Source organism: Fundulus heteroclitus, chromosome 17 (assembly GCF_011125445.2).
Source record: "Fundulus heteroclitus isolate FHET01 chromosome 17, MU-UCD_Fhet_4.1, whole genome shotgun sequence".
NCBI classification, from domain to species: Eukaryota; Metazoa; Chordata; class Actinopteri; order Cyprinodontiformes; family Fundulidae; genus Fundulus; species Fundulus heteroclitus.
This window is the reverse complement of record NC_046377.1, coordinates 21469882-21483377: the sequence shown is the minus strand read 5'-3', so window position 1 is coordinate 21483377 and position 13496 is coordinate 21469882. Positions and strand designations below refer to the sequence as shown.

Sequence of the window (13496 nt, the reverse complement as noted above, 5' to 3'; positions counted from 1 at the left end):
GTAACAGCCTCCTGCCACTAGAGGTCAGTTTTTCAACAACACATCAAACAACCCAAAAATGTCCAAAAAGAGAACAAGTGATACAGAATGATGAGTTTAAAGTGTAACTCACCCCGATATAAACTTTAGTTTAGCAGGTAAACTGTATAAACTGGGCCTAAGGTGCTACTTTTATGTTACTGTGCATTTTTTACATGTGTATGTGAACTGAAATGAAATTATGAAACCAAAAGTATCATCTATATACATGTAACCGGCCTTTTAATGACTTCATGATGCCAAAGTGGCCCAATGTAGAAATGAGTTTGACAGTCCTGCTGTACAGGGTCTCTACACTGTAAAAATTGTGCTTTGAGTAACATTTAGAGAACAATTACTGATATTCACTGGAATTCCACAGCAAGTGTTGAAACTAAACTTTAAATAACCTTCTGTGAAAGTTCCCTGAAATTATTTTGGAGGTTACAGATTTTCTAATCTTTAACGAACATTACTTGATGGTTCTGTTAGGAAGTATTGTAAACTTCAGATTTTAAAGCCTTTAGCGAACCTTTAAACCTCAAAACTGTCAAAAACTTTTAGGGAACCTTTAAAGAACGTTCCCAGAAACTCGCACTGTCACCTTTAGAGAAGGTTCCTGGAACATTTTCAAAAGTTAGAAATATTCTACAGATTTCTAGAACAATAAAGAACGTTACCTGGAGGTTCTCTGATATTTATACACCGTGCAACCTTTTAAAGATTAGCTGCATTGAAAGTTGGACCTAATCTTTACAAAACATTCCCTGATAGTTTCCAGAAAGTCGTAATGTCGGTGTTAAACTTTCAGGGAATATTCGAGAAAGGTTCCTTGAAGATCACATATTTTATAACCTTTATGGAACATTATCTGATGGTTCTCTAATCGTTAGATGATCTAGAAATGATTAAAATTGTCCAACTTTTAGGTAAACCTACCTGATGGTTCTCTAAAAGATTATCCATTGTGCAACCTTTTTACATAGTGATGGTTCTAGAACCTTACTGATCCCTTAGGAAAGGTAACATATTTTATTTTACCTTCCATACACACACACACATATATATATATATATATATATATCCAAGTCACTATAGAATTAATTTTATATGTGGAAATAACTTTCATGATCTAAAAAGTAGAGATGCATGAGTCCCTTTAGAGATATGAGTCCCTTTAGAGATTTGGTTAATATAATTGAAAATCGTAATCTTAAAAAGTGAATTAGTTTGCATGTTTGTTCCCATTATTCAGTGGAAGACCCTTCTGAACCCCAGCTCTGCAGCTCTTCCTGCCCAAACAGAAGCACTAAACAAAAAGACTCAACAAAGAAATGGAAAAGATTATGTTTAAACGTTAAGATACAAAAAAATTACATTATTTTTTAAATGGATATTAAAAATTTCAATTACAGCACAAGGAGAGAAATGATTAAGGTTGTGTTTCCAAAAAAAAAGTATCTCCACTAACAATATTTGTTAGTATTTAAATAATCCAAAATACAGTCCTGTTATGGATTATTGAGGATAACAGATTAATAACAGAACTGCAGGTTTTGCATCAGTGGATTATATCTTTGCTTTGGGGCTGCAGTACAGATGCTGTCGCAGGAAGCTGAGGATCTTCTTCCAGGAATCTTCCTGAGCCTCTGAATGAGCTTTGGTCTCTCCTCCCCACAGCAGTATCGCTAAAACAAACATATTATACAACATAAAGCTATTTCTGACAAAACAGGTTCAATTAAAGACAACTTTGTTGGGAATAATCAGTCGTTTAATCACAAATTAATTCATTTAACCTGACTGAACTAGTTCAAATTAGGGATGTATTTTGTTTATCTTATATTGTACAGGTTCCTTGTTTTATTTTTTATAGATATGTTGTATAATGATTGTGTTTGGCTGTGGTGTTTCTTCTCCTGCTGATTGTTTTTTAACTAGTACCGACCCCAGACAGATGTTTCCTTATTGGCGGGTTGCCTGATCGGCTCTTGTTTGGTTAGGCTGTTTTCCCGGCGTCCGAATTCACAGCGGATGAAATAAGAACTTAACACATCATCGAGTTTCTGGGTAAATATATTTCTAATGGTGCTACCGACCACCCAGACGTGCAAAGAGTTCAAACCATAAATGTCCATAAACTATGTCATGTGTAACAAACTGCATTGAACACATGAAGATGAGGGGTGGGGGTATAAAAAAAAAAAAGGTTTGGAAAGTTATGAACCCGGCTGAAATTTATCAGCAATTAGAAAACAATCATGACCCACAGTGCAAAATAACATCAGCTGGTTCAGTCCTAACTGAAGGACATGATGCTGTCATCACTAATAAAGACTTTAGTAGACAATATTAAATAATGACAATACTATTTGTAGTTCCTGTATGAACTCGGTTGATTTCAAGCCATCAGGAATCAGAGCATTTTTAAATAAATGTCTGCAAGAAGACTAAAAATGGGTTATCCATGGTTCCGTCACAAGGATGATGATCCAAAACTTTTAGCCAAATTAACATAGAAATGGTTCTGATGCAAAATAAACCCGGTTCTGTGGCAATCTCAGTCTACGTTCACACTGCAGGCCTTGATGCTCAATTTAGATTTTATTTTGTGAAATCTGATTTTTTTTGCGTGTCCGTTCACATTTCCAAATATATGCAACTTGTATGTGATCTCCTGTGTGAACTGCATTAATTCGCCTAAGTGTCCCGCATGCGCAGTAGAGGACGCGATGACGTCATACGTAGCAAAGCGTGCTCATTGTTTGCAGAAGTAAACATGGATCGTAATGCTGCAGCGTATCTTGCGTTCTTTACGTTATTCTCCAACCGGAGCAGCACATTACCAACGCAATCTTTTTAAGAAGATCGAAAAGGAAGAGAGACAAATTTTAGTGATGTGAGCGGCTTTACTGATACAGACTTCATTCATAATTTTCGAATGACAAAGGCAACCTTTATGTGCGTCTGAACGGATCTCTTTAGCGCTCTCACGTAAAAACACACATCTTCAGCGGCCATAGCAGCGAGTAAACGCGTTGTTGTGGGGCTGTATTTACAACAGGTGTTTGTTACCAGGGGCGGATTTACCATTAAGCGAAATTAGGCAGTAGCCTAGGGCCCCCAGGTTCCTGGGGCCCCCGATTATCCAGCCAGGCTTTGATAATGATGTTGTTCCACTAGACTGAGAGAGTCCAGCATCATCCACTCTGCTGGTAAGCAGTCAGCACAGTGTACTTCCTGAAGATGACCCAGCTCTGGCCAATCAGCTGTCTGATTGAGCACGCTGGTCAATAGTACTGAGAGGACCGCTCCAGGTGAAGAACAGGATCTTGCCAAGAAATGGAGACAGGCACAGATTTACTTCCAGCTATTATTTCATTCAAATAAAAAAATGGAGAACAGATAACCAGATCGTGGCTTGTCTACTAGAAAAAGGGACAAAAGAAAATATAGAGGAAAATAACAAGAAAAGGGATAAGAGAGGGACAAAAGGTAGAAAAAATAATGTATGTCTATTCTATTAAAATTTTTGTATCTGTATAATTGGCCTGTTTTATGTGTTGTCTTCACAATTCAAAGGGCCCCATGCCTTTCTTTGCCTAGGGCCCCAAATTTCCTAAATTCGCCCCTGCTTGTTACCGCACAATAGTCAACCTCTTTGGCGTAGCCAGGTCCACCGTTAGTGACGTTTGTCAAGTATCAATGATGTACAGGTCGGATTTGAAAAGATCAGATCTGTGTTGTTCAGACTGTCATGAAAAGATCAGATCCAGGTCGCATATGGGCAGAAAAATCGGAATTGGGTCACTTCAGGCTGCAGTGTGAACGTAGCCTTAGTCTCCACACCTGGACCCTCGAGAAACCCTGTGGGCCACGCGGGGAGTTGACCTTGCATCGAACTGAGCGAACCTCTTAATTAAGTTTCAGTTGGTTCCGTCTCACCTTTGTCCTTGGTGCCGTCTATGGCGAGGTTAGTGGCTCTGAAATGAGGAGAGAACGGCGGCTCGATCTGATGTCCGGTGTTGGGATAGTCCAGCCGGTACAGGAGGTGCGCCTTCCCCGCGGCTCCAACCACCTGGGCCATCTGACGGTCAAAGGAGACAAGAAGCAAGTGGATGAACTAGTCTCAAAAGCAGGAAGCGCCGATTGTTAACGACGTTAAAGGTGTAACTGAGCAGGCTGGTGTGAGCTCACCCTGTCCGCGGTCTCCAGAACAGGCCAGTTCTGATCGTCACGGCCGTTAACCAGCAGCACCGGGGATCTGATTTTCCCCATCTGGCACAAAGCACGTGTTGAAGCAAAGCTCAGTATTTTCCCTCGCTGTGTTCAGTCAAACATAACTTACATCCACTTTATACGGCGCGTCGTCGAGCAGAGCCAGACCGATGCCTCTCCAGATCTCGTGGTTGTTCTCATCCAGACGTATTTTGTCGAATTTCCTGCCATCACAGGTAATTGCTTGTGTCACTGCGGCTGTAAAAAACGGTCTTTATGTTGCTTATCATGCTGTTGGCCACTTACTTGGCCAGCAGGTGTTGGATCCCTGACAGGCCGCTCTCATGGGGGTAACAGTTGGCGTTACTGATGCAAACAACGCAGCGGGGCTGTAGCACAACATACTTTTCTCAAAAGTGCGCACATTTATCCATCTGGTTCACAACGTTCTGCTATAAACACAGCAGGGTATTGACCAGAAAAAAATGGAATATAAATTCAGCATCATAAAATATCGATTGCAAAGAGGTTGTAAAGAAATATGCTGGTGTTTTTTAAAATGTGTTTTTTGGGTATTTTGTTAAAACGTTAAACTTTCTTCATCCATTGCATTTATTCAGGGTTCCTGAATACAGTTCTCGTCCACCCGTTTTCTGTAGAAGGTTCTCATGGATCAGTGCTTCCATGATTTTTATGCTTCGGTTCTGCTGAGGCAGATGGCCATTCACCCTGACCCAGGTTCTGCTGGAGGTTTCTTCCTGTTAAAAAGGAAGTTTTCCTTTCCACTGTCGCCGCGTGCATGCTCGGTATGAGGAATTATTCCAAAATCAGGTAAAGCAATCAGACGAGTTTTCACAGATAGAAAGCTTTTTTACTATTTGGGATAAAATACTGAGCTAGACCGTATTGTTTAATACCTACAATCTAATTGGAAGGATGGATGGATGGATGGATGGATGGATGGATGGATGGATGGATGGATGGATGGATGGATGGATGGACGGACGGATGGATGGATGGATGGATAGCAGAATGGACGGTTGATGGATGGATGGATGGATGGATGGATGAAGGTTAATGGATGGATGGATGGATGAAGGTTGATGGATGGATGGATGGATGGATGAAGGTTGATGGATGGTTGACGGACGGTTGGTGGACGGACGGACAGACGGATGTTTGGATGGACGGACGGATGTTTGGATGGATGGATGGATGGATGGATGAAGGTTAATGGATGGATGGATGGATGAAGGTTGATGGATGGATGGATGGATGGATGAAGGTTGATGGATGGTTGACGGACGGTTGGTGGACGGACGGACAGACGGATGTTTGGACGGACGGACAGATATTTGGATGGATGGATGGATGGTTGATGGATGGATGGATGGATGGATAGACGGATGGATGGATGGATGGATGAATGGACGGATGAATGGATGGATGGATGGATGGATGGACGGACGGACAGACGGATGGATGGATGGACGGACGGATGTTTGGATGGATGGATGGATGGACGGACGGACGGACAGATATTTGGATGGTTGATGGATGGATGGATGGATGGATGGATGGATGGATGGATGGATGGACGGATGGATGGATGGATGGATGAATGGACGGATGAATGGATGGATGGATGAATGGATGAATGGATGGATGGATGTTTGGATGGATGGACGGACGGATGTTTGGATGGATGGATGAATGGATGGATGAAGGTTGATGGATGGATGGTTGACAGACGGTTGGTGGATGGATGAACGTATGGAAGGATGGATGGATGGATATTGATGGATGGATGGTGGATGGATGGATGGATGAAGGTTGATGGATGGTTGACGGACGGTTGGTGGATGGATGGATGAAAGGATGGATGGATGGATGGATGGTGGATGGACGGATGGATGGATGGATGGATGGATAAAGGTTGATGGATGGTTGACGGACGGTTGGTGGATGGACGGATGGATGGACGGATGGATGGTTGGTGGATGGATGGATGAAGGTTGGTGGATGGATGAACGTATTGAAGGATGGATTGTGGATGGACGGATGGATGGATGGATGGATGGATGGATGGATGGATGGATGGATGGATGGATGGATGGACAGATGTATGGATGGACAGATGTATGGATGTATGGATGGATGTATGGATGTATGGATGGATGTATGGATGGATGGATGGATGGATGGATGGATGGATGGATGGATGGATGGATGGATGGATGGATGGATGGATGGACTGTTCTTTTAGACTTGTGGAACAAGAAGTCGAGATTCTTTATTCTCCCAAATTCGATTGGATCAGAATTCATGAACCAGAGAATTTGGCCACATTCGCTTCTTTCAGTCATAAAACAGGAACAACAAAAGGACTTTGGAAATAAAGCAGAAACTCCTGAAAGTAAGACGCAAGCTTCGCCGTAGCTTTCCAAGTTATCAAGTGACTAAAATAAACAGGAGAAAGGCTTTCAGGACAAAATGATGTTCTTACCTGCACAGCCGTGCTTTCAGCTGCCAGGTACAGGGTCACAATGGACCCGGCAGAAGAGCCCAAGACCCCGACTCTATCTGACAACACCTTAGGATGGTCCTTCAGGATATTAAACGCCGCCTGTTCACGATCAGACAGCAGCAACATTACAAACCCAATAAAATATCAATCATGTTAAAACATCTTTGAACTACTTTTTTCTTTTATTGGCATGATCAATTATGGATATGGTGTACTTTTTAAAAATGTCAATTTACTGCCAGAAATTAAATAAAAAATGTATCTGTTTCACTTTTATTTCTCAAAATGCCCAATAAAGGTGAAGACAAATAGCCCAGATTTATGGTTAGCACTACATCACACAGCCCATGTTCTTCCAGAACGCCGTAATTCGATGAACCGATGCACAATGTTGGATTTCCTTAGACAGAAAACCTTTTTTTTTTACTAATTTTAATATTGAACTGAACTTGACTGCATTGTTTAATAACTTGGATCAAATCTGAAATGTATCTGACTTTAAATCTGTCTGTATGATTGGATTGAATTTACTTTATTTCTGTATATGAATAGTTTTTTTTGTACAGTGCCTTGGAACAACTTTTGTAAATCAGTGCTGCATAATTAACATAATTAAACTAAATTGAATCAAATACTTAAGTTATAGAAAAGTAAAAAAAAAAAAAATGAATGTAAACACTGCAAAAGTACCCAGTTAATTCTGGAAAAATTAGTCACTGAATGTAGCTAAGTCTCTTAAAAAGTTTCAGAAAAGTACTGGATAATTTCCAGGAAACTACGTGAAGAGCTCCAGAAAAGTACTTGATATGTTTCGGGAAACTAGCCAGTACATTTCACAAAATTACCTTGTAGATGCTGGGAAAGTTACTGGTTACTTTCAAGAAAGAAATAGACAGGGTCCAGAAAAGTGGTAAGTTCAGTAAAGTGCCTGATAAGTTTCTTGAAAGTTTCAGTAAAGTATCTGATAATATCTAGGAAACATCCTGATAAGCCCCTGGAAAGTAGTAGATTATTTCTGGGAAAGTAAGTGGTACGTTCCATGAAAGTCCCTTAAAAAAGTACCTTTTATACTCAGGGAAACCAACAAGTAAAGTTCCATGAAAGTACCTAAAATTATTATAACCAGGTACCTGGTCAGTTCCAGAAAAATGCCTGGTAAACTGAGCAAAATAAAAAAATATAAAAAAAAAAAAAGTTCAAAAAGGTACCTGGTGACTTCAAGGAAACTACTAAGTAAGTCCCAGAAAGTTTGGGGAAAGTTCCTGGTAAGTTCCAGAATAAAAAATTACATAGTAGTTTATTCGAAAAAGTAATTGGTAAGTATTACAAAACTTCTAGCAAAAGACCAGGAACTGTGTTCTTTAGAAGACCCATGAAGGTTCCTGGTAAGTTTGGAGAAGGTAGATTGTTAGTTCCATGAAAATATCTGAAAAGTTCCTTGAAAGTTTCTACTTGGCATGTATCTGGGAATAAATGTTAAATTTCAGAGAAGGAACAGAACTATTTAAGAATCCAAATTCAGAACCAGTGGATAACAAATTGAAGCAAAAGCCTCCAGAATCCCATTTTGTCAATAAATAAATAAATAAATAATATAAATAAATAAATATTATTTACAAGCAAACCTCAAAGGAGCTGAATTCCAGATCTGTTTGCAGCTCTCCAGGTTTTAAATACTCCACCGTCAGAGAGGCGAAACCACGGGAGGCCAACAAGGCGGAGCGATACTCCAGCAGTCCTCCCCAACCTCCCCAGATATCCAAAACTCCAGGGAACGGCCCTGGACCTGAAAGCAAGAAGAAAAAGAATACATTTAACTGAATATGTTGCTTTTATCTGCAGTTGAAGCTATTACAACGTATTCATTTTCAAACTGACTGGAAAACAAGAACTCTGTCATAAAACTGTCCAATCAGAGGCCAGAAACATGCACCATTGTTGATCAGCTCGATAAAATCCTGATAAGAAACACCGCATAGCAAGGGGCTGTGCGTTATTTGGGTTCTGCAGGTTTACCTGGAGGTATAAACAGAGTCCCTTGAACTTCTTCCTGTCTGATATCGACCCTGTGGACCCCTGGAGCCATGTACCAGCGCTCTGTTACGGCAGAAGCCAGCGGCGTCTGATCTCTGAAGTCGTTGTGGCCGCGATAAACGGAGATGTTGACCAGCATGGGGGTGGTGACCTTCAGCTTCCTCAGCCTGACCAGGAAAGAGGAGAGGATTTGGCATTTTGCCTCATGTTGGCGTGAAAGAGACATCTCAACTGTTTGCACGCGATAAACGCTGTTTTAAAAGATTCCCGTGGAAATATTATTCCAGTTTTGTGTATGAATGTCATTATTAACTCCTCAACAAACATAACAAACATTCAGGAAATTTCTCATCAGTTTTAGTGATTGTAGTTTCTAAATAAAACACAAAAAAAGGCATTTTTTTCCCCCCTCCCATCCCATATATGGTAAAAGGAAATGCCAAACGCTCATTCTGAACACATTTTTATTTTGCTCAGAAAAGTTGTCAAAAAGTAAAATGTTTTCATGCACATTGTTAGATTTATTGTCACATCAAGGAAGAAAGGGCAACATGCACTGCAAAAACAGAACTAAATATAAGTCCAATCTTCTTGAAATGAGTGCATTAGTTCTTGATTTGAGCAGGTAAATAAGATGATTTGCCAAGGGAATAACATTTTTCCACTTAAAATAAGAACAATTCATCTCCATCATCTTATTTCAAGTGCAGGGTGTCTAATTATCTTATTTTAGGGGCAAAAATACTCATTCCATCGGCAGATAATCTTATTTACAGGCTTAAATCAAGGACGAATAGACTAACTTTAAGAACATTTTACTTGTTTTTAGATCCGTTTTTGCAGTGTGAGCAGATTTCACAGCACCAGGGAATTAACAAAACATTTTCTTCAGTAAAAAATCTAATTGCAGTTGTCTGTTCTAATCTCTATTCTAATCTCGTAGGACTTGGATTTGTCCCTTTGGAGGATTATTTTGTAACGGTTTTTCCATCAACAGATAGGACTTTGGTGCTTTTTGGTTGAAAGCTTGTAAATTTTTACCTGAGGCCGGAGCGGCTGCCTGGGACCGGACGCATGCTCCACAGCAAAGCCATAGGCTGCTTTCCAGAGAACGTCCCTCCGAAGCTCAGGTCCTCTGAAACTGCACCAAAAAGCAGACGAAATATCTTCAGCAGGGAGTTTATAATCACAGCCCGGCTCCAAACAAGCTAAAGCCTGGCATCTGAGGTCCATCTGCAGGACTTTAAAAAGCTGGAATGAATAAGAATGCTTCACCTAGCGCACATTTTCTTTACGAATTCATGATAAGACAAACAATGTAGCCACTTATGATAAAATAAAGGATCAATAAGTATAAATAAAACCAAAAAATTATTTTTTTTGTGAGAATTGTCTCCTATCTTGAGGGTAAATCCTGTTTGGGGGCATTTGAAGCCACCAAAAACTCAAATCTCGTACATTTTCTGCCAGATAGCTTTGACATAATTTAATAAGCCGGTCATATTTGGAGACACACATGAAATAATTCACCATTTCAACTCCTGAAGCTTTCTGCACACGCTGAACGTAAACCGCCTGACCTTCTGATTCCCACAGTTCACGCACATGTAAAATAAGGCACAATGCATGCCGTTATTAAAAGAAAATCCACCAATATTTATTCATATTGTTGTAATTTACAGCGAGAGCAAACAGGGTCACATTGACCAGAACTCTTTGGGGTATACAGATTTAATAGAAATACCGTCTGCTGAAAGTTGATGCTAATGTTGACATAGGTGAAGGTTGCACATTAAATTGTTCTCCAGGGTTTGTTTGCTTCTTTATTTATTTGTTTTATTAAACAGGAACCAGGCATAAGAGCATTAATGTCAGAGGAAACTGTGTTTTGGACCAGATTCAAGCTCTCAGGGCTCATTTCCATCTACACTCCCTGACACAGAAATATATTACACAATCACCAGGATAAAAAATAATATATAGCACATATGTAATCAAAAAAATGCACATTACCCGATAAAAGTTAAAATATAAAAATAATGAAAATAATAAAAGGACTGCTTCAACCTCCTATTCCTAAAACTCACAACAACAGATTATTTGCTCAATGACACAAAATGAGTGTTTTCCCCTGATACCAGAAAAAGGTGTAATTGAAATTTACTTTGCTTGTTTAAAAGTTTTATTTATTTTTTTGTTTCTAAGGTTGGAGTTGGAGCTTTGAATATAAACATCTAGGTGCAAACTAGAGGTGTTCTTCCAATTATCTGTATGGAAACTCTGGGAATGAATGAAAGAAAATAGATGAAAACATGAGGAAGGAGCCAAAAGCTTGTTAACTTATACGGATTTTAAAGCAATCCCCCCCCCCCCACCCCACCAAAAAAATTAAATAAATAAATACGACTTTGAAGAATAAAACAAAATGTCGCTCATTACCTTGAAATGTTGTAAAAAATAATGTTACTGACTTAATTCAGGGGAAGTTTTCAACTAGATTTTCAGGAATCTGAGCTTGTTATCCACAGCAGTAGTTTAGCCAAGATGAACAAAACTAACTGGGAGGTTTTAGGATCAGAAATCTATTAATTTAGTCTGACTACATTTAAAAATAAGCTTTAAATGAAGTCACCGTGTTTTCAATAAGAGCTCATTAGAAATTAACTCAACCTTGCACTGCAAAAATAGAACTAAAAAAATAAGAAAATTTTTCTTGAAATGAAAGTATTAGTCCTTGATTTGAGCAGGTAAATAGGACTATTTGCCAATGGACTAAGATTTTATGCACTTAAAATAGGAACAATTCGTCTGCATCATCTTATTTCAAGTGCAGGATATCTAATTATCTTATTTTAGGGGTAAAAATACTCATTCCATTGGCAAATAATCTTATTTAGCTGCTCAAGTCAAGGGCAAATACATTCATTTCAAGACAATTTTACTTATTTTTAGTTCTCTTTTTGCAGTGTGGAGCCAAAACGTCTTAATTTCCAAAACGTTTCCAAAACTAATTACTTTCCATGTTATTTATTAATTAATGATTTATGTGCAGACGTTAAATAACTCTCCAAAACCTGGTATTATTTGATCTGATTTAAGGAAGAACCCACCAGAGACCTTCCCGCTGTGGTCGCTGACGTAGCGCCCATAGGCCTCCCAGTCGTCGCCGTCCTCAGAGCGGTGGAGCGAGCGGACGGTGACCGGACCCCCCGGGGGCAGATTCTCCACCGAAACCTCGAACGGCTCGTCCACCAGAGCCCGAGACGGCCGAACGGAGAGAATCGGAGGAGGAGAGCGCAGAGACATGGCCGACGGGACGTCTGAGGACAGAAGCTGTGGGTCCGGCTTAATAAAGGAGAAAAAGTTACAGGTTCAGGGAGACGAAGGTTAAAGTGTTGCTGCTCCAGGACAGAACGTACCGGCTGCTGATCACACAGCGTTCTCTCTCTGGCCAACCTGCAACATTTCTTCCTCCAGGGTTCCTACAGCACAGGGCAAGTTAAATTGAAGACTTTTTAAGACTTTTTAATGCAACTTGAAATAAAAAGTTAAGACCAACTTCGCGATAAACAAGATAAACCTGGTTGCGACAACTTCACCCAAATGTTTATTTTAACATAAACCATTACTTTCTGGCTCAGTAGACATGTTAAAGATTTTGAAAAACATTCCATATAGGAAGAAAGCTAAAAAACACACAAATTACAGATATATTTTTAACAACTACTGAACTGAATTCACAAACTTTGTTTTGTTCCCTACTAAAATAAACTATAAACCAGTGCCGACTCTTTTTCACAGCTATGATCCGGCCGCAACAGTTTTTATTGGTTCCGCTATCGGGACGGAACCAATAATGGTTACATTGAGCCGTTCGGTAAATTTAAAAAATATATAATTGTATCAATTATTTGACTGGTAAGGATTACAAAAATAAAATCCTATTTATGACCTGGTAACAATTTTAAGACCTAAGAAAGACTGATTTAAGACATTTTAATGCCAATTAAGGCCTTAGTTTTATATTACAGAATTCAATGCCTTTTAAGACTTTTTAAGGATCCGCAGGAACCCTGTTCCTCCCAATGTTTTCAGCCCGTGAGAGAAAAAGATCGTAAAACATTAATAACAGTTGAAGAAAACGGCGGGTAACAAGCTGGCAGTGGGTGTTTAACCACAGGAAAACTCTACAAACGTTGCTGAGAGAAGCAGCTCACGTTTTCCTAAATGAAGCCCTGCAGGATCTAAATGTGAAATTAAAACGCATTGATCTGTCCGAGGCCTCAAAGCTTCAGAGACGGCTTTCAGCCTTTAGATGCAGAGATTTCCTCACACTCTGATTGTTTTGGTGACGTTTTTTCCCCCCGTAGATGTTCTGAGACCTCAGTTCTGATCTCGACACCTTCTGTCTGCCTCGCAGGAGGACACGTCTCAACGAGCTGACCCATCCAGACTCTGCTGATAAATAAACCAGCGGTCCTCACTGACTGAGTGGAACCAGCTGGAGGCTGAGCAAACTGAGGGGAACCCAGCGGACAGAAGCTCCACAGACAAACAGAAACCCAGGAGAGAACCAGACGGCGGTCTCCACAGAACAAGAATCAGCCAGAACACAAAACCAAACCAGAAAAAGAAGACCACTCAAAGTTGGAAGGATTTATAACTCACCTTTAACTGGACTGTAGGAGCAGAACTCCCA

General features: G+C 40.0%; 1 protein-coding gene across 1 annotated transcript; it reads right to left on the bottom strand.

Moving 5' to 3' along the window:
- Positions 1–1357: 1357 nt before the first annotated feature.
- On the bottom strand, positions 1358–12178 carry LOC105937123 (peroxisomal succinyl-coenzyme A thioesterase). Its single transcript, XM_012878276.3, has 10 exons — positions 11908–12178; positions 9839–9938; positions 8780–8964; positions 8389–8549; positions 6743–6862; positions 4543–4625; positions 4367–4460; positions 4216–4296; positions 3964–4105; positions 1358–1706 (listed from the first exon to the last, which is right to left on the bottom strand). The coding sequence occupies exons 1-10, from the start codon at positions 12101–12103 to the stop codon at positions 1588–1590; spliced, it is 1281 nt and encodes a 426-aa protein (XP_012733730.2). The 5' UTR covers positions 12104–12178; the 3' UTR covers positions 1358–1587.
- Between the last annotated feature and the right edge of the window lie 1318 nt (positions 12179–13496).

What these genes read in the sequence shown, in the direction of transcription:
- LOC105937123 (XM_012878276.3), bottom strand. Translation starts at nt 12,103, where the DNA reads ATGTCTCTGCGCTCTCCTCCTCCGATTCTCTCCGTTCGGCCGTCTCGG. An exon ending in GGCAGCCGCTCCGGCCTCAG is followed by an intron (nt 8,965 to 9,838) that starts GTAAAAATTTAC and finishes TTTCCTGGTCAG; the next exon opens with GCTGAGGAAGCTGAAGGTCA. An exon ending in AGACGGCACCAAGGACAAAG is followed by an intron (nt 1,707 to 3,963) that starts GTGAGACGGAAC and finishes TGTTTGTTTTAG; the next exon opens with CGATACTGCTGTGGGGAGGA.